This window comes from Lonchura striata, chromosome 1 (assembly GCF_050655825.1).
Source record: "Lonchura striata isolate lonStrDom1 chromosome 1, ASM5065582v1, whole genome shotgun sequence".
Lineage (NCBI taxonomy): Eukaryota > Metazoa > Chordata > Aves > Passeriformes > Estrildidae > Lonchura > Lonchura striata.
In genome coordinates, this window is record NC_140703.1 from 37596384 (window position 1) to 37622213 (window position 25830).

At 38.1% G+C, this 25830-nt stretch overlaps 1 protein-coding gene across 15 annotated transcripts in view; it reads left to right on the forward strand.

Moving 5' to 3' along the window:
- The window catches only part of DLG2 (discs large MAGUK scaffold protein 2), a 982636-nt gene that overhangs the window by 908717 nt on the left and 48089 nt on the right, over positions 1 to 25830 (forward strand). For all 15 annotated transcript variants that reach the window (XM_085593066.1, XM_031505123.3, XM_085593076.1 and 12 more), the window contains one exon: positions 22274 to 22450. In XM_085593066.1, coding sequence (XP_085449192.1) covers positions 22274 to 22450 — 177 coding nt within the window. The remainder of the gene's footprint in view (positions 1 to 22273; positions 22451 to 25830) is intronic.

Sequence of the window (25830 nt, forward strand, 5' to 3'; positions counted from 1 at the left end):
TTTCGAATTTCATAAGACATCAGTTAAAGCATAATTAAACCATCATTAATGTCTTCTGCTTTTGGTCTCTCTTCTCCAGCAATTCACCCCTCATAATTAATTAAGTGGGATGAGGAAACAGATTAATTTTAACTTCTTGAAAACATACTTTATACACCCAATACAATATATAAATAATGCTCTTTCTTCCAGATTCATCTTAACTACAAATGAAATGCTTAAATTGCAGCAAGGCATGGTAGTGTGATAGTCCCCATGTTTTAATGTTCTGATTTTTTCAGGCTCTCCCAGACCTTTTTAATAATAAATCTTGTCAATGCTGTCACATCACTCCTACCTTATTTTAAATTCTCATCCCTGTCCTTATACTCTGTGGGCAGGAGATAATCTCATTTCGTTTGGTAATCTCATTTTATTTGTAAACCTCTAGGTTTTGTTTTGTAAAACCCAGGGATGAGCTGCACCTCTTAATGACAGGGAGCAAAATAAGTGAGCTTTGAGATAATCCCATTTGGTGAGAGTCTGTGAAAGAGGGTAATGCATTTTTTTAGGACTTTCTCAGTATTTGGTTTATTGTGTTATTTGTGCAGCAAATACTGCTCTTTACCTCTTTTTTATCTCTTAAGGGAAAGAGTAAGCAACTTCTTTCCATGACACCATTTCTAAGTGAAGTATTGATTTATTTTCATTGATCTCACTGCTTAGTGTTGAGGGAATTAATGTTGCCATTCAGCAACATGGCACACTCTTGTTCTCCTTCAAGTCAATACCGAACAGGTCAAACCTTGAACCACCACTTTCCATTCTGAATAGTGTTCAGGGTCACTCAAGGAGAATTATTGGTCCAAGTAGAGAATTTGGCAGTATGTATAAAAACATTGTTGCTGATTGATGGGAGGAGAAACTTGGAACTGACTTTGCTAAAATGCTAAAAGCATTTTCCAAGGTGGCTATAGGAAGAAGCAACCATCAGGATGAGGATGCAGAGGCAAGGGAGCAGAAATGACTCAAATATTACCTGTCCAACTGATAGAAGTGCATTCAACTTCCAAGCAACTTTACAGGCTACAAAAGCCCAGCATCTCATAATGGTCCACAGAGGGTGATCCAAGGCACCTAACTTAGTTACATAAATTTAGTGTACAGTAAATTGAAGTGTTGAGTAAGTAATTCAGTTTTGCTGTGCTAAGCAAGGATGTTGGCCAAATGCATTCCTAATGGAGCTCCCTTGCAGAGCACAGCAACACCTTAGGGATGGGCTGAGTTCGAACATGCTGCGCTGCATTTAGTTTATGGAAAGAGCTAAATGCTGGAATATATCTGAATTCCCACTCTTGCTGATAGCCTGGCTTTAGTCTCTGTATTAGGTATCAACTCTTCAGGAATTTGAGATCAACGTTCCAGAAATAGGGATAGGCACTTTATTGAGCAGCATGTTGTTTAAAATGTAAGAGGGAGAAATGGTGGTGATGAGGTGGTCCTCACATTTTGCAAAACAATCTGGCAAGAGCATATCCCTTTTCCCTTTATTATTGTTTCAGTCAAAGCCAACCCAGAATCACTGATGACAATCAGGACAGCTCACTCACCACTGCATTCCTCAGACTCCAGCCTAGGGGTCACTACTCCCAAACTTTCACCACCCTGACCCCTCACTGTGCTTTTTCAAGAGAAGATGTGCAAAATGTCCTTTCCAAAAATGGCTACCTTGTGGTTAAGACACCTTATGAAGATGAGAGAGTTTTAGATTTGTATCCCATCAGTGTGCTAAGGAAACTGCATTTATATCTCCCACTTTCTCAGTCAATGGTATGGCAAAATATTGAATTTCTCATGCTCAAGTGTCTAACCACTATACTTCTAGAAAAAGGAAAATATCATGTATGTGTGTTTGAATGGGAATGGTATCTCCTGTTGTGGTCTTTCTGCATTCACTTTTGTATATGTTAGGTGTGTGTAAAGTACAGTAAGATTTAAATATAGGGTTAAATGTAGTCTAGATGTTCCCCTGCCTTAAATGTGAATGCCATAAATGTTTAAGTGAGAGAAAGAGACATCCAGCTTCTCACAAATTTGTGAAGGTAAATGTAGTCTAAAATACTTGGTCCATTGAAGGGAGTAAAAATGCTGAATTTTGCAGTAGGGCTGTGGTGCTTAAAATCCATCTATGTTTATTTTAGGCATAAAAATGATCAGTCTGAATCTTACTTTCAGACTGATCATTTACTTTGAGTAACCTCTCAGTGTCCAGTAAGTTTTATCATAGACTGTATTCAATATCTTTTGCCTTACTATACTTCAAGTGGCTATGAAGGAGGTGGTTAGAGATGGTCCTAATTTTCAGGATCATCTGAAGCTTTCTGAATAGTGACCATCAAGTAAGTCCAAGGCAATTACAATCTGAGTCACAGCTATAGCTAAAATAATCACATGGCAGACTGGAATTTCATATTGCTGAAACTGGCATTTTCTTTTTAAGAAGCCCTTAAACTAGGACGCCATTTTAAAGATAATATCAATGATTAGCAAAGAAAGTAACATAGTTAATTTGTGAGCCACATTCATGTGAATGAGTTTATTTCACTCCAAAAGAGGATTTCCACCTGCTGCAATATGATATGTTCGATATGGCATTTCCTCACCAACAAAATTATTTTATTTCTAAAAATATGTTTCCATGGCACAATTCTTTGGGTATGACTATGGAAGCCAGGTAATCTTGCCCACCACTTTGTACCCAGAGCTTTGATTGCTCACACTGCACTGCTCACTTACTCCCAACCCCTATTTTGGAGCAAACTAGCTGGTTTCCTTGGAGGCCAAATCCCTTTTGACTGGATCCCTTTCTGTGACACAATCTCACAGATTTTTACTCTAGGAGATGCCTATACACTCTCATCCCACTTGTTTAGGACATTAGCAACACTGTTCTGCTGTCATGCTGTACAACATGGTTTGTGAGGCTACAACCTTCTGCTATCCATCATTTCAGCCACTTTTCAGAAGAACACCACAGTCATTAACTGGTCATTCCTCAGGGCCAAAGGTCGTGAGTGCTAAGCTCTGTGGGTGGGGTGTGCAACAGAGCATTAACCTTGGACACTGAGGTTGCAAACTCATTGTCAATACTGAGCCCTCTCTGGTGCAGATATGTCTCGCTGTGTAAATGCAGTCTAGCAATAAGGCATCTGCACCCTTTCATAATTAAGTTATTTTACAAAGTGTCCTGATTCAAGAAGATCTTCAAGACAACTGTCTCAGTCTAGAGGAAATTTGTTAGACAGTGAAACCATACATGGGTTATGTTGATTCAGAAACGCCAGGGTATTTTTACATAGATGTCAAGAGTTATGAGCTGCTTTTTTTTTCCCCCCAATATAATTATTTCACATATGTCCAACACATTCTGTTCAATCTCTGTCTTGTGAGGATCAGTTTTGTGACATTTATAGTAAAGATGTACTGTTGTTTCTAATTTTGCTTCTCTTTAAAATTCTGCAGACATTGCAAAAGATCCAGCAGCTGTTGCTTTAAAATGAAGATAAGTAGGACACTGTGCCACTCACGGGTGCCATCATTACAGACCCATGTTACTGCTTTCTGTCAGCTAGAAATTAATTACTTCATTTTTCACCCTGTCAATCATTTATAGAGAGACAAGAACAAAGATATCTTTAGGGCATACATGGCATTTTTTTTCTCCAAGTCATTTTTTTGCATGAACATTATGATGATGTTTCTCTTATTTAGTTTATAATGAAGTGTAAGCAGAGGAAAATATTCCTTAGAACATTTCTTTAGATGTTGTTGCTGCAGCATTTATTAACATCCAATTATAATGCTTTATTTTCCCTAGAAACTTTCATAAGGTTTGAAAAACAGTTTTTGGGAAATTTATATTCTGCTCATATCTTTACCCAAAGGCAAAGGGACCTAGTTTTGTACTGTGAGAATTCCTCTAAAAATTAGGATTACTCGGATTAACTTCAAAATGAAATAAGGTACTCTATAAGGACATTAGATGTATTTAACAGTTTGGTTAAAATCCTAATATTACTGTGGTGGGTTAAAAAGATGTGCATACAGCCACAATCTTGTAAACTGAGTCATATTTATGTTGGTTGTTTTAATTATTGTAGGCACTAAGTCTTGTGCCAGTAAATTTCTGTAAGAAAAAAGTGAAATTTAGTTTTGCATTGAAACACTGAATTAGTCCATAGCATTTGTGTTTTTAGGAATATTCAGTGCTCTTAATTCTGTGATGTATTTTCAATCCTTTCATTCAGTGTAATCATCGAACCACAGAATTGCTTGGGTTGGAAGGGACCTTTAAAGGTCATCCAGTTCAATCCCCTTGCAATGAGCAGGGACATTTTTTGCTAGATGAGGTAGCTAGTCCTGAAACACTACTTGATAGTGGAAAACCAATATATTACTCAAAATAATATTCAATAAAATTATTTAAATTGTTTTGATTTAAAATTCCTAGTAAGTGTGCCAAGACTTTCAGGTAAAAATTAAGTACCCCATCCCTTTAAACCTAAACATCAGAGGAAGGAAAAAGGGAAGGACGTAGTATGAAAGAAGTGTTTTGATAATAACATAAAAATAGTTGTATCTACCTCTCAATTGATATTTCTTGTATCTCTAAGCTTTCTCTGAAGGAACAACTAGGTGAAGAAAGAGATATATAGACAATGACTTGCATAGGCTAAAGAAAATTATTGTCCCTAGGAGTGGGTCTCAGCTGCCTATGGGCAGCTGTATCACATTTATAGAAATGGGGTTTCAGCTTGAATTCCTTAGCTGGATTCAACAAATAAGGCAGGATATAAACATAAAAGTTGTCTTTCATGCAGGTTGTCACAAGCCAAAAAACAACTGTTTCAAGGTCTACAGCTCAAACCAAAGCCCCAGTGCTGCAGGGTGAATGTGTGAAAGCAAACATGACCACCACACTCAGGTGGACCAAAGGTCCTTCCCAACTATTGTTCTGCTTCAAATAGCATCTGATAGCAGATCATCTGCAACTACTGAAATAGCTCTTGATGGATTTTTCTCTTCCTTGGAAGATTTTTTTAGACCTATTTTAGTTTTCAGAGTCCACAACACCTCCTTGTGACTTGCACACTTTATATTATCTATTGGTGGCTAAATTACACTTGCCTCCATTTCTTGGGAACAAGTGTCCCCTATTCCTTCTTTCTTGACATTTCTAATTTCATTAATTTTATTATGCCTTTTCTTGGTCATCTCTTTTAAAGCTGGGGAGGCTTAGCCTGTGTAGTCTGTTTTTGTGAGAAAATTGCCCTTATTGGCCTTTTTATTCCTTCTTTGCCTTTTCCAGGTCTTTTTTGGGATGAAAGGATCAGGACTGTCTGTAGAGACATGTGGGTGTCTGTATCATGGTATAATAACATTTATTTATCTTGTGTTCTTTGTCAATTTGTTTAAATGGCATGTACAATTTTGCCTTTTTCACTAATGCCAAGCATTTAATTAATGTTTTCCTAGAAAAATATCAAAATCTCGAGCACTTCCCAGGGGAGTATTTGCTTACCCAGTGTAGATCAGTATTTAGATTGACTAGAACTGATACTCCCCATGTTTCCCTTTCTGTTTATTCACATTGAAATCCACAGAATCATGGAATAGTTTGGGTTGGAAGAGAACTTAAAGATATCTACTTCCAGCATCCTTGACATGGATAAGGAGACCTTCCACTGCACCAGGTTAGTCAAAGCCACACACAACCAATACTGTTCCAGCACCTCAGAACCTTCATAATAAAAAATTTCTTCCAATCTAACCCTGCCTTCTTTCTGATTAAAACCATTACCCCTTGCCCTCTTACAACAGGCCCTGCTAAACAGTCTGTCCCCATCTTTTTTATAAGCCCCTTTTGAGTATTGAAAGGCCACAATGAGAACTCCCTGAAGCCTTCTCTTCTCCTGGCTGTACAGCAACAGCTGCCACAGCCTTTCCTCACAGGAGGGGTGCCCCAGGCCTCTCATCATCCTCGTGGCCTCCTCTGGATTCACTGCAACAAGGCTTTGTTCTTCTTGTGCTGAGGACTGCAGAGCTGGATGCAGCACTCCAGGTGGGGTCTCATGGGAGCAGAGGGGCAGAATCTCCCCCCTCAAATTTCCGGTCACACTTCTTGTGATGCAGCCAGGACACACTTGGCTTTCGGGGCTGCGAGTGCACATTGCCAGGTGTATCTTCAAGTGTTTTATCATCCAGTCCCTGGACATCTTATAATTCGTTTGCAAGTCATCTGAGTCAATTTTTGGTTTTTCTACCCTTGATATTTCAATGTCTCTAGTAAATATTATTGCCTCATTTTTCATCACCTTTTCTAGATCACTTACAGGATTTAGTCTTTTGTGACCATTCTTTGTTAACTCTTTCTTCGTATCCTTTAAGCACTTATTAATCCTTCACTCTCAGACCACTGGTTTGTTTTTTTCTTTACATTTTGTGATGTTTTGGTGAGGAAATCTGTTGTAAGTTTCTGGAAATTCACATGATAATTATAGTTGGTGATTTTAATGTTTCTAAGGAAGTTAAGTAGATCTACCTGTTTCTCAATTTAGATTTCATTTATTTGTTGTCTCCCTTTAAAAAACTGACTCCGAATTTTCCATTTCCACATTTGAGTCATTCATCTCCTTCCAGTAATTTATACATTTTATTGATTTGTTATTAAACTTTTTCTACTGACACATCAAGTGCAGATGGTTCCATTGACTTGACAGGTCTGAAAGGCTCTTCTGTGGGTTCATCCATAAACACATTCTGTAGTTGATTGTAAGTAATTAATTTAACTTTATTGGTATGGCCTTTTCTTTCCTCAGCTCTCTTATTACACCCCAATGCCCTGTGTAATTGGTATTTAGTTTCTGAATGCTGCACAAACCTTACTGTAGTTACCCTCAGGATACTCCCTCATGGCAAGGGAATGCCATCTATCCTTGTTTTGTAAAGACAGAGGCAGGGCTCCAGAGAGACAGACACATTGTAAAGGATGCTGAGTAATGAAACATGTTTGCAGCTCCTCAAAAAATTTCTCCAGCTTTGAGCACAGAACTCCCAAGGAGAGTTTTCACTGACTGAGAGGTACCAGCTTGAAGGCAGGAGATGAATTTGGTGCCAGGGGCTGGATTCATGGCAGCAGGTACACTGAGAGTTGGAATATCTACAGCAGCCACTCAAAAAAGCTGAGGAGTGATGTGTGTGATGCTCTGACTGCTGCTGGTGATTCAGAGCTGGAAGGCACTCCTTGCTGCCAGCCTTTCTTCATGCCCACCTCTGCCCTCGCACTCCTTCAGGCTGATCACACATGAGCTTGCAACAAGCATTTGAGGAGGTAGAAGTTTTCCAAGGATACTGACAGTGATGTTGCAAGGCCAGGACATTTCTGTAGCCTGCTTTGCACCTTGGTTGTGACAGGATTTGTGGTGGCACATCCTCTCCTCAGTGTCCCTGCAGAGCATGGCAGTGTCAGACCTGCCCCGGTGACTGCTGCCCTCTGCGCTGGGAGTGGAGCTGCCCTGGGGCTCAGGCTCACACTGCAGATTGGCTGAGAGCACAGATTTCCCCACTGCAGCAGGCAGGAGACCCCTCAGCTTTGAGTAAAAGGGAGGAACAGTACAAACTTTTGAAAACAAAGCAAAGAAATGAAAAATCTCAGCCCACCTCCCTAAAGACCAGTACTGCAATGGAGCTGGCAATTAGTGGCAGTAAATTGTTGCTGCAGCTGTGGGAGATACAAAGATTTTCAAAAGCAGTCCTGCTACTGGGAAGATTTTTTTTTTTTTAATTTTCCCTCACAGGCAGTTGTATGCTAAAATGAGGCTTTGCTTAATAAAGGCCTTTCTGATAAAGAAGATAGTGCCTGTATCTATCCTTTGAAAGAAAAGAGGTTCTTGCTCTTAAGTTCAAAAATGGGATTTTAAGATACATTTTAGGATCATAAGGCAAGTGTCACATTGAAGGTAAATCAAGTTCCATACAGTCAATTTTTAAGGAGATTTAAAATTAATTTTTTTATTTCATCACATTATACTCTGTACTGACTTGCTTATGTTTTTTTAAAAAATGAAAGTCATTAATTGCAATACAAAATAGATCCATTCAGTCTTTCCACTAGCTTGGTTCACTTTACAGACTGAAAGTGTTTCGTACTGACAGAAATCTAGGGGTACATCATAGCTGTGGAAAACAAACATTTCAGATTGTCCTGGAGAAACAGATATTTCCTTAGCTTAATATTTAACAGGAAATGCTAGGTTAATGAGACAGAGACAGAAGAAAAACTACTTAAAATACAGGATTTGCACTGCTAGTTGAATGATAAACAAACAAATGGAAGCTGATCCTGTAAGGCCAGAGTGGTGAATGGTAGAGCTGTACATAGGGAAAATGTTTGAGTATTTAGGTATTAAAATTATTTAAAGGATACACACTTGTGAATCAAGTGTTTTGGTCAATTTATAGAGTTAAGGCAGATGAATTTCAAAGGTGGTTTGAAGTGCCTATTTACACTGTTTCTGTTTAGTGCAACCCAGCACTTTATGTGCTATAACAGCTTTCATGTTGCTGAAGTAATATGAATTAATCTTCACACACAGCCCTTGATAGAGGGACACAAGGGTCAAAATTTATTTGACATAACATTAACACATGCATGGAAACTTCACAGCTTGACAGTAATTGTCCCTCCCTGACTTCTGTGAGTTTCCCCAGCTCCCTGGGAAGTCTGGCCGTGTATGGGTTGTCTGGGCGGCATTCTTGGTGCTGGGAATCACTCTCCCCAACTGACTGATGGGTGAGAGTCATCACCTGCATGCAGGGAAAACTGTCAGCAAACTGAAGAGTTCAACCCAATTCTCTTAAAGCCTCATTTTCATGATTTGTCACCCACTGATGTTTCTGGTGTTGATTTTTTTTTTTTTTCAAACTGAATTCCTTTATTTGTTTTTTTAACACCGAACATTTTCCACATCCTTTTATCTGTCAGCGCTAATGCAAGTCATGCAGACAATTTCAGTTTCTCACCTTCTGTACCTATTCTTCTCTATAAAAGTAACATCAATTTTCTCTTGCAACTACCCTGGCTCAGAAGAAAGGTGCTTTAAGCTGAGTGTCCTTCCCGTGACAAGTGTCCTTTTGGTGGTGCTGGTTAACAGCAGATGTTTAGGGAACATATAGGGAACAGGGCACATATGGTCTGATCCTCTCCCCGCTGTTCACCACAACCTTCTCCAAAGACAGCAACCTCGCTCAGCCCCTAAATTAATCACACACTAAATTGCATTGCTGTTTCTGTGTTAGAAGTGAAAAAGTGAAGTGAAAAGGAAGTTCCTACAGCTTGTAAATGAGGCTACAAAATACTAAAAATTCTAAGAATTGGTTTAGGCAAAAAACTTGTTGATGAATATTTCAGTCTTGTGCACATCAAGTGAAAGAAAAACATCTCTTCAGTCACAGACATTTGTTTGTTCACTTTCTTGCTTGTTTGTTTTTCCACAACTCCCTGGCATATCAGAGTAATAGTTTAAAAAAAAGAACTTATTTTCAGTCCCTATTCTGTCATTCTATAAGACTCTATTCATTTTAATGGCACGGGTTTTGTATAAGCAAATGCTAAATGACAGTGTAATTTATACTTCAGGCTTTTCTGACAAAATGTGTAACTTCAATTGATGCTTCTATTGAAATCAAAAACATTTCACTCGTTATGTTCAATTTACCCATCACAACCATCAATATGGCCACTTTACCACATTTTCTGAGCACTTCATAATACCCTCTTTGTGTATTCTTATTTTACCATTAGGAAACTGGACACCAAATCAGAGAAATATTCACACCATCTGTATCAGGCCATTTTTCTGATCTAATGTAAATGCTTAGAATTATTCCTTTTCCATAGGTACTTAGCTCTCTCCATTACTCTCCAGGGAGTTCAGATTTCTGTAAGAATATCTGCATTGCACCTAATTTGTCTTCCCAAAATACTAAGAAAAGAAATCCCTCTCTGCTGTAATCCCATGGCCATACAAGGAGTGCCCACACTGCCCATGGCTCAGCCACTCAGCACACTGGAGTTCCCAAACCACCTTCAAGTGATTCAAGATTTTTTCAGTGTTGGTGCATGATTCTGAAGATCACCTGAAACTGTACACAGCTTAAGCATCTCTGTACCATCCTCAGTTACCTTCATCAAGGCACTTTTAAGCAAAGTGAAGTATTTTTATCCACTAGAGAAAATGCTCTCAGACACCAAAGTATCCTTTTATGCAGAATATATATTAAAAATTCTCGATATTCCCAAAAGTGATAAGTATGGTCTAAACTCCTATGTCTGAATGTATTTTATGCTTTGGTCCTTCTGTAGATACGATCATAGGTAATTTAGTTTGAAGGAGATCATTCTGATGTTGCAAAGCCATCCCCCCTCTCAAAATGTGGTCAGCTTCTAAATTACTTCAAGTTGCTCAGGACCTTGTCCAGGTGAGTTTCTGGTATCTCCCAAAATTTCAGAACCATTGTGCTGCCTGCACCAAGGCTCACCATCCCCTGGTAAGATTCTGTCTTCTCCCACATGTTCAGAGGAGCTCCATGGTGAGGAACTGATCCCCAAATAATGCAAATGTGAACGTGCTCCAATGCAGTCCCTTATTCCTACATGGTTTGTTTTATCAAAGACTGTTTTTTTAGAAAAGTTCTTGCCATGTTTTCTCTATTGGGAGTGTGGGATTTGCTCCTGCCTCCTTCAATGGAAACAAGACTTGACCTCATGAATCTTCCTTGTTAAGGACAAGGTTTGTTGGTTCTTTTGGAGGCTTTTCTTCCACCGAAGTGGAATGGAATGAAGGGAAGAGAGTATTTTAGTTGGAAAGGACCTACACGGATCATCTAGTCCAAAAGCCTGACCAGGTCAGGGCTGAACACAAATCAAAGTGTGTTGTTGAGGGCATTGTACAAATGTTTCTTAAACACTGACATTGACCAGCTCTCAAGAAAGCCTCATCAAACACCTCAGCAGGGCCAGCAAACAAAATTATATGAAGAAATTTTTGGATCAGCTCATGGTGAACATAACACACAAAGACATGCTTATAAATGGATCTCTTCTATGACTTTCCCAGCTACAAAACCTTTTTGTAGAGGGCACTATTCAATGTCTTGAAAATAGAGACGAAAGATGCCAGCATAACCTATAAACCAGTGAAGGGGTTACAGTTCATTTATAGCTGCCAGAGACATAAACTGGGATTTTTTATTGTTTTTGCCTCAATCTTGTGTTTCCTGTACAGACATATCTAACACTAACTGGCTTGACACAATCATTTAACACAGGCTTAGGAAATGGTAGTGGTTTATGATATTCCAAACTGAATTTTACGTCCTGAAATGTGCAGTTAGTTTCCTTAAAATAAATTCACAGAAATTATTTACCTAAGAGGAATAATAGGAAAGCAACTGCACCTATGAATTAATTTCTAGTACATAGAATGTGTCATGGCACACTTAGGTCAAAGTACATGTAATCTGTTTATAATTGGTCAAATTACTGAAATGCTAGACAAAATTTGGTTAGGAGCCTGACTCAAAAGATGGCAAGCTTCACTTTGCCTAAACTTAAGCTTTTAAACATAGCTTTTAATTAATATTTCCCATGTAAAGGGCTCATGGTTGTTCTTTTTTTTTTCCTGAGGGACAGAGGAATGTCTTTTATCTGGGTAAACTTAAGCCAGTATAGATAGAAATTTGTAATGGCAGGGGGAGGGAAAAGAACAATCTAGTTTTCCTGGAAGATTTGTTTTTAGGCTTTTTGTCGCCACAAGACTCAATTCAAGTGAAGATAATAAAAGGAGAGGTGCCAGTTTGGTTGCTTAAATCAGGAATTACATACAGAATGAGAAGTGTCATTATAGACAACACCATCAAAACTCTGAGCTTCATTCATGGCAGCAAGAATTTACCCTAGTTCCTGGTTACTCCTGGCTGCTAGCAGCATCCAGGAGCAAGCAATCAAAGCACTTCTGTTACTGCACCAGACCTTCATCTTGTCAGCCTCAGAGCAGCTTAAGGCAAATTCTGTCAATCTTAAAGCTGCTTAGGGTAATGTTTTCAAAGTGACTTAGCAAATCAAAGTCTAATCTTCATTGAAAGTCTACAAAAACCTGTCTCAGATGTGCTTATTTTACCTTTAAAAATGGGGTGTAGGAACTTGTGATGTTACCCTTAATCCTGCTTTTGAGCACACGTGAGCTAGAACTCCCAGGGAGGAGGGTGTGGGTAATGCAATGGAATGAATGAGGAATTGCAAGGAATTGAAGGGAGTTGTGGGAAAACAAACCTAATTTTTTGTTTCATGGAGAGAAGATAAGAATTTTAGCATCATCCTCTTGCAGCTTTGTTTCAGAAATATTAAAATAGATATTGTTGCTGTTAAATGTTTTGGGTAACAGTGGTCGATCAGCACTTTTATAGTCAAAGTACATTTATAAAGAAAATTGACAGCCAGGCACATAGTGAGACCAACAAATCTAATCACTAAGAAGAAGTAACAGTCATATTGTTTTGACAGTGATGAGGTGACACCAAAGACCATTATTTTAATTTTTAATTTTTGTTTGTTTGTTTCTGCTTTTTAATATTCTGGCATCTTATTTTCAAGCTTTTTTTCTGTTAAGAGCAAACACTAGTGAAAACTGGTGTTGAATTATTCATTTGACTCAAGAAGGTGGAGGTTTATAGAAAATATCATCTACTAGAAAACATTCTACCCAATCACAGAATAAAACTTCACAGGATAAATCTCTTTGTGGTAAGGAAGTGTTGACTTCAAGGAATCCAGAGAACTTGTTGACCAAGTAGAACATCATAACTGCTGCTCTTCCAAGCAAACTTTTTCTGTTATTTCCATTACAGTTTAGACAATTTTAGATTACTTCAGCTCAGGCCTGTGGCATTGATTTTTCTAGAGTTCCACCTTAAAAATCTGACATCTTTAGAGATTTCATGTTTGGCCTCATGAAGCAGAGGTTATATAGAGACACCTGACCTTTGTACCATAAAAACTCATCTTTAGATTTCAATTGCCTTTGGATTTTTTGCAAAATTACTCTTCTTCAAAAGTCACCCTTTAAAGAGAGAAAGTCAAATCCAGAAATTAATTGCATTTCTTCTAGTTGAAGTCTATGCTAAAACCCAAAGAAAGGACTCATTCTGTAGGCAACCTCTTCCTGATGATTGAATAAACTCTTAATGAGTTCCTCAAGATTTGACCTAGACACAAAAGGTTTTCATGATTTATCAAACATTTGCATTCAGCAGAGTTTATGGATTTAGTACATTTCTCCACATTAGTCAGGATAATTAATTTCTATAATAATTTTCAGTGGTTTTCTACAGTATAGCTCCTATTTGCGGAACCTGAGATAACACAATAACAATGAAAACCCAAATTGTGACACTCACTGTCAAAGGACAGCATTCAAGGCCAAGTAGAAATCATTACTTTCTTTCCATAATGTCCTCTCTCCTCAGAGCAGCCAGTGTTCTATCTCATTAATACTTTCTCTTGAGTTTTGCTTGTCTACACTTTTTCACAGCTAGAGAACAATCTTTTCTCCAACAGCAGTTTCTAAATGCTGGAGTCTATAAAAGAATTTATTATGACATTAACGAATTATTATGATATATTATGATTCATTATGTTACGATCACCTCCATGATAGGAAAGTCTGTAGAGTTCCTCACCTCTTACAACAGAAGTATGTCAGAATATTTAGATCGACAAGGCTCCAATGTTGATTTCTCAGGAGCAAAGAAAAAAAATTATCCACTTTGCTGACAAAATTGTCTGAATTTTGGCTAGTGGTATGTTTTTTAGTAGTAGAAACATTGCGTTTAGTCCATCTCTTACAAGTCTTTTTGTCTTCATTATGTTCAAATCATACAAATCATAAATGTGGATCATTTTTTCATAGTAAGGTTTTGTCTTACTTATGTTCTGCAGATATCTAATATCCTTGTCAAAAAAAAAAAAAAGAAAAGAAACCATAATATATCTGTCTGGTGGTAATAATTATGTTACCAGAGGGGATTTTTTTGTGTGCAGAAAATTTCCTTTTGATTACAAACCAGTGGAAGCACAATGAATTCTGTGGGCAGCCTGGCCACAATGGAATTTTAAATTCAAGACTTGGGTCATGATTAGGTCTAAGAGAAAACAATTGCTAGCTACAGGGTATCTGAGAAAACTACCTGAAAAACCCCAACTACCCAAAGCAGATCTTCGAGTTCTCTTGCAATAGTTAGAACTACTGCAGACCAATTACTAAAAAATACCTAAATCTAAAGTGCTTTTTTGTAGTGTATTCTCTAGTGGATAAGACACATTTGGGTGCAGGGAGATATGGGGTTAGCTACAGGCTGTGCTAGCAGAGTCATAATTTTTCTCTTCCAGTTTCATTGTATTTGAAATAAATACCTGATTTTATTTTATGTTTTATTTATTTTATTTTTCCCTTTGGAAAAAATCCCTAAATTAATATTCTCAGACAACAAATAAGTTACTATGATAGAGAATGACTTTTTGGCTCCTGTGTCAATCCATGCAACCCACAGGTTGCAGTTTCAGATGAATTACCCAGTAGTTTAAAGTATCCCTGATTTGACATCCAGTCACATTTCCTTTCTGGATATGCATAATCTTAAATGTTCTAACACAAAAATCTGTGTTCAGAAACTGCACTTGATGCCTCAGAGAGAAACCAGGGATGCAGTCAAGCAGGAGCTTCAGTTAGTCTGTATGGGGAGGAAAAAAATAAAACCCAAGAATAAGACCGATTTCATATCATTTTGGTGCATAATGCAGGTCAGTCAAAAATGATCTCATTTCTTTAGCAGAAACAGCTAAGTGCAAACCTGGAGTAAGTTTTGAGTTTGCTCTGAAATCTGCATCTCATGCACAAGTTTGAGGGATTATTGTGAAATTTCAGCCACAAATTCAGGGGTGCTGAATCAACGACAGATGTCCTCTTGAGTTTATCATTTTGAGTTTATCAAAATGCTTAAGACTAAATTTAATCTGTTCAGACCCAAGGTGAGCTCCCCATTTTAAAGCAAACCTAAAGCTGAGGATGTGGACTACGTTGAGTCCAATGCAGATGTATTTAAATGCTTCTGTTTACCACAGATGAAACTGGCTGCCAGATTTTCCTAGCCAGTAAATTATAGTAAGGTAAGCATATGCTCACAGTTTGATTTCAGGTGTTTGCAAGCAGAAGGGGAATTCTGTTTGGGTCTTTTATGCCCTGTAAAATGCCAAAGAAGCAAAAAGTGTGTTCCTTGAAAGGAATTCCCCTTGTGCTGGTACAAGAAAAAGCATGAAGGAATTTCACTTTCTCAAGCCACCTTACAATTCCTGCTGGGAGGGGTAAAAGCCAGGCAAGCTTGGGAGTAATATTATATCTGTCCGTGTCCACTGCTGAAAGACTGAAGTGTCAGTCCTTGCTCACGGTGAGATATTTTGCCTCTAACATAGTACATTGTATGCTGTTGCATAGCAAGACCATGAAAGTGCAAAATGTTGGTTTGATACTTCGGAAAATGTTGACTTACATTTTTCTGTACAAATTTTGCAGAACCCATTTCCTGCACAGAATATAAGCACTTGCTAAAAACTAAGAGAAAGCCCGTCGGCAACATAAGAGCTGACATTAAGCATCATGCTTGTATCTCCAAAATGAGCAGAATATTCCCCAAGGACAAATGGCAATTCTCTTCCTTGATAAACATCATAAAGAAAATATATCCCTCTTTTTCGTGAAATTTTTCTGGAACTAATTGCTGCTGTCTCCAATCCTCTTTTTCATTGAGATCTGTGACATAACTCTCTGCCAAATTCCCACTAGGAGGAAAAGAATAAGGAATTACTTGGACTGAATGGAGAAATTGCTGAATGAAGTAAAAAAGTAGTATGATAGCAAATGGAAAAGTCCTGCATGCAAATGTGCAATGGGATTTGCTGCAGTGGAGGTGCCTTAGGAGCAGCTATGCTAACACCCTGAACTGCACATTTACTGGGAGCATGCCCCATGGCTCTGTGCCTAAACCTACTCTTACTAATTTAAATCCATTTCTCCTTATCCTGTTACTACACGCCCATGTAAAAAGTCCCTCTCCAGCTTACTTATAGTCTCTAAGGCAGTGGAAGATCATAATAGTCTCCGTGAGCCTTCTCTTCTCCAGGCTGAACAACCACAATTCTCTCAGCCTGTGTTCATAGCAGAGGTGCCCCACATCTCTGATTATCTTCGTGGCCTCCTCTGGACTCACTCCAGCAGTTGTACATCCTTCTGCTAGGGGCCCACAGCTGGACACAGCACTCCTGTCCACCTTAGGTGAATCCAACCTGTTGCTGGCAATGGGCCCTGATCAGTGCTGACTTCCAAAGGGAACCTGGCAACCATGCTGCCCTGTCATGACTGATTTTGGTAACACAAACAGCCAATGCTGTCCCTCTCAGCCTGACAAGGGTGAGGGGATGGGCTTCATGAAGAGTCACAACATCATTAAGATAGGGAAAAAAAATAAAAAATAAGCAAAAACCAAAATAAAGGCTGGGTGGGGGGAGGGGGGGGGTGAAATGGAAGTAAAAGAAAAATAAGGCAAAGAAAAGGAAAAAGCAGGAATCATGGTATCTATGAATGACAGGTCAAACATTCAGACATATTTTGTTAAAATTACATTGTTGTAGTTTAATCCTAATAAAAGCTGTTCTTCCCAACTCTCTCAGCAGAGATGATGATGTACAACAGAATCATCTTGTGCACGGGGGCTATTGCAGCAGCCTCCAGTCTCAATAAGCAGCATCTCAGAGCTTCCCAGATCTCCCAAGGAGAGAGAAATATTTTTTGTTTGCTCTACACATAAGATTTACCAGTTCAGCTTCTCCAGATAGAAACAAAGCTGGACGGAGAAGTTGAAAGTCTTTACTTGCCAGTACATGAAAATTTAACCCTTTTAATAGCATCTTAATTGCCTTGCAATGGCTGCTTCGATCAGAGAGCCTCTGCACTCTGTTGTAGCTATAGCAATGAATTACATTAGTGCTTCTTTCATCTTCTAATTTTTTTCTTTAAGCTGAGCCTGCAAGTGGGTGGAAATGCATTTATTACTGAGTGCAGAAAAGAGAGCTATGAAGCTTGGGGTCTGATTCTGACTATGACGCTGAGTTACTGTCTAAAACCAGGCAATCGATTAAACCTCTCTGCACTGGATTTCCCCATAAAAGAATAGGGCAGGGGGTAGGATAGATGTGGTGAATGAGGAGAATAACATATAGCTCCCTTAGGATGATGCTATCAAATCTGATGTCTGAGAATCCCAGTTCAAAAAATTTTCAGAGAAGAGAGAAATATCTTTTAGTGGTGCATAAGCAGATATGCTGGCAAATCACACAAGAGTTAGGACTATTTACAGCAGCTGAAAATCTCTCTTGCTAAATGTTGTTGTCGTTTCATAATCAAGTGAATAGCAAAAAGCAGTCTGTAAATTTATGTGCAAACTCCCATCTGTGCCAGAAGAAGAAAGTAATTTCGGAGATGCAAATAAAGCTGACACACAGCACCTGAACTGTATTAAATTACTGGCCATTGATACAGGAGTGGAAGATTTTGGGGTTTTGCACTGAACATATAGAAGCATTCAGTAAAATATATTCCTGTGTTGTAAATGCAGGTATATCCCTTGCTTTGTCAGGAAGATTGTGAAGACTACTAACAGTGGTGTTTACAGCATTAGCTGAGGAAGCTAAGAGGTTTCTCTGTTAAATTCCCTTTTCTGCTAAGGGCTTAGCAAGATCACTTAGTCTTTCTGTACCCCATTTTTTCAAGTTGCAAATGCTGGTAACAATATAGTATCATGGATATCAATAGCTTGTAATATATGGGATTGCACTGGGAATTGATTTTCTGTTTCGTTACAGCTATTTTATTTTCTTTGTCAAACATTTATTCCTCTAGCTGTGAGAATAGGTGTCATTAGGAATAGAAATTTACTGCACAAGGCAGCTTAGCTTTTGAAAATGCCTCAAATAACAAAGATATAATCAAAATAAGTGGAAGAAAAAAGATACCCTAGTTTTGGTGGCCTTCATGCCATGTAGACACCTCACTGCATATTAGGCAATATATTACAGCTTGGTCAAGTCAGTATTTTAATTTCAAACAATATTTGAGTAATGAATTAGAATGCTGTTTTGAAATGCTTGTCTCATGTTTTATGCAGATGTGGCTAGCTAAAAAATGATTAAGAAGCACCCAAGCACAAAAATAAAACCTGTTAGGTTCTGTCCAAAGTGCTGCTGGGATTAGTCTAGTGCAATGATCACTTCTGAAGTCTGGAATAATACCAGGGATGCAAGTCTCACATGTTCATAAATATTTGTGATAGCCAGCTTCTTCTAAATGTTTGCACCTCCCGCTTCACTTCTCAGGACTTTATTTTCTATAAGCATGAGGCTTTCAGCAAGTCTTTCATGGCAGTACTTGGCATTTGAATGACACTTTTCACTTTCAAGATATTAAACAGTTTTCTTTAAACTAAGGCAAGAACTGAGAACTGAGAAGAAAATAACTTAAGTGTTAATGGAACTTTGGTGCATATATCTTATGCTTTTGATAATCACACCAATTCATGTTACTGTTTTTCTAATAAGGGAACTAAGCTGACCAAATCATGAGTTTACAACATTTGTTAAACCTCTTAGTAGCAGGCTCTTTTCCCTATTCCAGTATTTTATCCATGGGTTTAGTGTATTTGTAACTTCAAAATGCATTCTCTATCCTGTTTAACCCAGGGTTCTGTTTGTGAAATGCACTGTCTAGAAGATTCTGAACAGGAGTTTTCTGATGCTGGTGTAATCACAACATGGGTGACAGCTCTAAAGTGGAAGTTAAATAATTCAAACTGATTTCCTTTGTTATAAAAGATTGACTATCCTAATTCAAAAGTAAACTGATTCAGCTGATTTGGGAAAAAAAAAAAAAACTTACTGGCACAGAGAAAGCTCTTGGTTTTGCCCCATAGGATGCAAAAAAAAAGGCTTAACAGTGGATACAAGCAGCTAACTGAGCATATAAAACACCTGAAAGAACAGTGCTTAAAGATGCACTTTTATAAGTTGTGAAGAAAAAAAAGAAGCTGTTAGTGTTCAAGACTGTTAGATAAATGTCATTAAAATGTTGTAAGGTTATTGAGATTATTATTTTTAATACTGCAGTAAAAGACACTAAAAATTATTTACAGCTCAGTGCTGTGAAGAACTGCCCAAGCAACCCATGAATAAGCAGCCTCAGCCAGATGAAAGTATATGGTCATATTAGTGAGTTCAGAAAGCTCACTAGCTCTGCTGCCCCTCCACTATCTGCAGTATTGTGCTTGTGTATTGGGGAGATACCTCTAATTCATCACTTTGACATGTCTTCTTGGTTTAGACCCTCTGGATGGTTTGAATAACCCTGTTTCTATTAAACATCTCATTTTGGAAGAGGACTTGTCTGGTCCTAATTGGGCTGGTCTTTCTCTAGCTGAAATGAGAGTGCTCATCTCTCAGAGAGGGCTGTTAGGTGCTCTGTGCAAGGGTGGGTTTCTTGCTGGACTGTGTTGCTCATAATATTCAGCAAAGGTGCTACTATTTTTTAGCTTTTCTTCTGATACTCTTGCTGGTGTGGCAGAACCTTTCTAAGGTGTCTAACATACCCCTTAGTGTGTTATCCTGGTGAAGAAGCTTACACAAAACATCTAGACCTTGCTGAGAGCTCACCTTGACTCTGATGAACGTTTCAGAGCTTGCAGATGGCATCCTGTAAGACTTGGATGTCGTTGTCTAAAAACATGAAAGGGCAAAGAAAAAATGGCATCTTTTTCTGCCTGTTCTGCCCAGTTCCTTTACCATTCATGGCTGCATTCATTTTGTGTCACTTAGCTGGCACACAACAGATGCAGAGGTGTTATTTTTATATACACCTTCAAAACCATGCACAAACAGAACTGTGTGGTGTTCATCAGGTAGAAAATTAGAAATGACACATCAGTCTCTTAAAGGGGTTAGATTTTGCAATCCAAACTGCCCTCACAGCCTGAGGTGGTGGGGACGAGTGTGCCCAGGTGTCTCTATAGCCCAAAGTAGTCAACAATGCCTGGAGTGAAGATCTCCACATACTTTATAGCTGGACCAACGGCCATCCAGCAAAAGTATGTTTTACAGAGCCAGAAATGTTATCAAAAGTGTAAGTTCAAATACAGCTGTTACCAAGACCTGACTCTTAATTTGAAATGTTTAGGAAAGATCACTGAAATCAGCTCTCAAGTCATTTTCATTTGCTAATGGAGTAATCAACATCTGTAGCACATCAGCTATAAAATCTTTCATTCAATGAAAAGTGTGCTCAAAACGTCTCTTGTCTGAGATCTGTAATCCCATTTTAATTAGCAATGCACATGATTACTCCAATCAAAGCAAGTCAGTGGCAAACATTGCCATCTGCATTCATCATTAACATCAGCCAGCACGATGACAGACACATTTTAAGTCAATGTGTGGGCTCTGAGGTGCAAATGTCTGTTCAAGGACAAAGAATATTATCATACTTTCTACTTCTCAACTTTTGAAAGACAACCTTCATCTTAGAACTTGCCTAATATGGAGCAATTCCAGTTTGGCATCAGGGAATGTTTTGCATCAAGGACATGAGAGTCTTGCTTATTCTCTGTAACAGAAGATATTGTCCCTTGTTTTGAGTGACTTAATTATGCCTGGAATCAGGATTGTATGATGTCTGCCCAGTATCTAGCATGGCCAACTTCTGGTTAGGGGTTTTGAGCTGTTGAATAGCTTCCATGGCAAGGTGCACAATTAATCAGTGAATTTTAAGACTGTTCAATATGGTGGTAAAACCCTGACTGCTGCCTGCTGCCAAGGGCAATGCCCACAGGATGATGTGTTGTGTGCCTCTTTGCCTATGCACTGCCATCTTCCAGGGATCTGGTGTCATCAATTGGTTAAGAAGAGGTGTCTAATGACACTTGACTGCTTCTGGATTTATGAGCTTCTTCATCAGATGTCCTCACAGGAAGCTCTACTTGAGAAGTAGCAGATGACCTAGTACCAGTAAGAGTCCTCTATGAATGTAAATATTTAATAAGATATAGTCAGGTTTTTAAAATAACTTTTCAACTGCTAAGCCATTAAATTTTTCCAAAGTGTACTTAACATTCCAAGAACATTTACCAAAAAAGGAACAAGCATAAGTAAGCTTATGGATTATGTAAAATTCAGCAGTCTTCATCCTCAGAGAAGGGAATTATCTGGGTATTTCTGAAGATGTTAGTTCAAGACTTTAAACTCTTTAAAATAAGACATATTTCAAGTAGCATTTTTGCTCTTCCTGAACCAGACTTGCCATGCACAGTTGGTTTGTATGAGAGCTTTAAATTATTTTAGTTGCATAGTCACAATTTTGAGAACTTATTTTAAAGTTCTCCACATTATGAGAAGTAGCTTTGAGTGGTTTATATATACCCATAAAACTGCTACAATCATTCTTTGCAATTGTACTAGTATGTACAGATCAAATCCTTCTCACAAAAGTGTTTACCAGTGAAAAGATTGCCATATCTTTCTTTCTGACAATGAAGGAGTAGGGATTATTAGACATTTCTTGGGATTTAGCTGATGTAACATTTCTGCAACCAGGATTATGATCATATTATTTTCCCTATAGGAAATAAACATCAGTTCTTGACAGGCATGATTTTTAAACAATATTTTACATGTGAAAAATATTCCCAGGGATTTTTTGCCTGTAAAAAATCAAGATCTGGATTTTTAGCTAGGTAACTCCAATGAGTGGAGTTACCTAGCTAAAAGTACTTGTTGGGATTCATGTGCAGGGTCTTATTCTCAGAAAGAAGGATACATCTACCATGGTGTAGGTGCCAGGCATAGGGCTGAAAGGCATAGGCTGAAAATTGGTATCAGACTTTACTATTCACTTTCTCTTACAGGAAAAAAAAAAAAAATGGCTTCTATAAAGACTTACTTCACAGTGGAAAGAGTTTTCCTCTGAGCAGGACCTTTCCCCTTGGAAAAGGTTACCTGTGACATAAAATATGATTAATTGTTCAGAAGTACACGTACCCAGACTGATATAATCACCTGCCTTCATATTTTTATTTCCTTTCACAGAGCCATGTTTGACTATGACAAGAGCAAAGACAGTGGCCTCCCAAGCCAAGGACTGAGTTTCAAGTACGGAGACATCCTACACGTCATCAACGCCTCAGATGATGAATGGTGGCAGGCAAGAAGGGTCACACTGGAGGGGGACAGTGAGGAGATGGGAGTTATACCCAGCAAGAGGAGGTGAGTGCTGCCTCCTCCTTCTTACCTCCTTGGCCATTATCTTAAAATATTTCTTTTTTTGCAAAGACGGAGAATCGATGTACTGAAAAATTGGGGGCAGTAAGGGAAAATCCCACAGGAATTTCAAGAGTTGGAAGACACAGTTTTTGCTGTGAGATTTAAAGCATTCTGGTTGTTTATAGCTTTACTGAAAAGAAACTCAGAAGGTGACTCAATTATTAGTAATTTCATAAAGAAAGGGGGAAAGGAGAGATTGCCATCTACTAAAGAGCTAAAAAAAAAAAAAAAAAAAAAAAAAAAAAACCACGAATAAAACCAGGACCTGAGTCTGGGAATTTGTTCTGAATTTGAAGTGGAGCACATGTTTTAATGTCAGGGTGATTAGCCATTGCATAAAACTGCTGAAGGATGTAATGAATGGCTTGACATTTTTAAATTGAGACTGTATGTCTTTCTTTTGAGTGGGTAATAGAATTAAACTTCTCAGCCTGTGTCATTTAAAATATGGTGCTAAATTATATAATGGTCATCTTTGGCTTAGAAATCTGTTAATTTAATCTCTGCCTGCCTGGAAACTGATGGATAATCAATATCAAAGTAAATTTTTCATATCATGTAAATGCACTTTCATCTGCTCTCCAAGCTAAATCTGAATCTTTTGTGCCTGTGAGGGATTCGTGGTGACTGTCAGAGAGAGAACAGATATCTGAATCTCCCTCATTGTTTCTATTGTTTATTCTGCCTAGATGCTTTTGTAAAATTGGCCACAAGTCTCTGATAGTATCAAAACTAGCACACAAACCAGTATTACCTCCTGGATCTGTTGATAGTTGCTATAAAAAGGTCAAGAACTGAAAGGGTAGGAGGAAAATTAAATCTGTCAAAACATAATACATTTCTTTCTTTGCAGCAATGCCGTCATACTGAGTATAAACTTTCTATTCCTAGCTATCTCAGCTTTAGCACTAGTGTAAAAATGATCATGACTATTTTTTTATAGAGGGGAAATGGGATGCTTGGTGCTCCCTTGAGCATCTGCTGCTGCTTCAAGAGAATTGGCCAAGGTACTAATAGAGCTAATGGTACTCATTGTTCTAAATCATATAAAAGTAAACTAAAAGGCCATCAAATACCTTCTTTACATGAGCCCTGAAAAAACATTAATTTCTCTAACGATCATGTTTGAATAGCATCCACACCTGGTTTTTCAGCGAAGAGCCATTTTGATGTTGTGTAATAGACAGAAATAAAAGGTTAGGTTGTGAGGTTAGGTTACAAGTTTCAAGATGGAAAATGTGCCCATTAACCAGACTTAGTCTCTAAATACTGAAAAATGAATACTTGCCTGCTATTCATTGCTACAGTAAATACTGCTGTAATTACATAATTGGGCCATGCATGGGAAGAGAGAAGAGTTTATTTAATGCTATGGTTAAGTGCACAAAGCTCACTCCTGTGTGGTGCCTACTATGAAAAGGTGCAAAAAGCTGTCATACATATTAGAACAACTACAGAGGAAAAAAGGGCAAAGCTAATTAAGATGTGGAATTGTATATCATGTATAGTAGAAAGTGGTATGTGCCTAAAGCTTATTGGGTTACCCACACAGTGGTGTTTTCAAGGACAAAAGATAGAGGTTCTCTAGTCAAGGTTAGACATATAAGAGAGCCTAGGAATAAGAGGTGGCTTAGGAAACACTGGTAGAAAAGCAAATTTAAAAAAAATACTATATGAAAATAGGTTGGTTAAAACCTAAAAATAAGAGTCTTGAATTTTTAAAGATTGAGGTACAGTTACCATGCCACTTGTCGTCTTTATTTTTCACTAGTGAAGCTGAGTGGCCTGGAAAAATCAATGGCATCTGATTTTCTGTCTGCATGAATGTAATGATACACCTGAGCTGGAGTGGGACGAGGTTGCTGTTATTTCAGAAAAGGTTTCAGTTGTACAATATTTTTTTCCAATACACTGAAAAGTGAGTACTGTTTCCTTTCTGTGGGTTCTGGATGATTCCACAGCACCTGAGACTGATGTGGTCTTGCCAGCATCTTCTGCAGTCATTTACACCATCCAAGGGGAGGATGAGCAATCAGGGCACATAGGGCTGAGTTACAGAGAGTAAAGCTAATCATACTCACCAGATTGTGCTAATTCAGAGTTCAGTTTCCTCTGCAGGTGTGGGTTATTGACTGTAAGAGGATTAATCTAAAACAGAGTACTCCTAGAATTCATTTGACCAAATACAGGCAGTTACAGCATGGAAATCCTCATTTTAGCTGTTGGCTCCAGGATGCCATGTCTCTTATAGTTTTTATGGAATGACTTCTATAAGCATTGCTTTGTTTATAATACAGCATATGTTATATCTTGCAATAAAATATTGTTGTAGAAAGAAAAGAAGGAAAATAAGAATATCTGTAGCTGTTTGTTGGGCTTGTCCTGCAAGCTAAATTTGCCATCATGTTGTAAATTAATTTTTATATTGCTTATATTTTTTCAATCCCCAATTCATTTCTGTTCTTTTTTTTAAGGTCTTGGGGGCTTCAGGGAGTTGTGCTTGGAAGGGTTTTCTTTTGTGTTTAGATTCCTTTTTCTGCTTGTGGAATGCTATCCTGTGGTACTATAACTTTATTTTTTGCACTTTGGGTCAGTGACAGGCTACATAGATCCAAGAATTATTAGTACCAGGTTGAGTCCTTTAGCTGTCTGCTTTACTTCCATCTTACTTGTACTTCCCTTGACTTCTGTCCAGCAACAGCTAAGATACAATTCCTGCATTTCCCATAAGTGAAATAATATATATATATATATATGTGTGTGTGTGTGTGTGTATATACAAATATATATCTATATGTGTGTAAAAATATATATGTATATAAACAGACATATTTCTTCTTTGAGATGCTGTGTAATGGTAATTGCTGTAGGTCTTTTATTTTTTTACAGGCGAGCCCATCATACAATTACATTTTAGCATGAGCTGATTAGAGAAATTAGGAATGATTAATCAAGACTCCTTACTCTTTTTCTCCTCTATGACTTATGTTCTGTAAACCAGCAAAAAAAATCATGATTTAGAATTATAGGGGAGCTGCCACTCATTAGTCTCTCCAGGTTTTTGGATACATTACCTCTTAGTGATTTAATAGCGTTTGAAAGCTTTCTTTTCATTAGATTTCAGTGCTTCTGCCAACATGTGGGTTTTTTGCCTTGTTTATAGTTAAATTGCCAAGTCAGGCTTTAAGAGAGAGTTTTGGAGGGCAGCAATTTAGCAGGAGGGGTGTTACTGAAAGAAGCAGCATGAAGTGAGGGTGGCCTCAAGTTTCTCCACTGATATGTGCAAGGACCAAGTCTCATAGAGCAGTGAGCCAATGACCTCT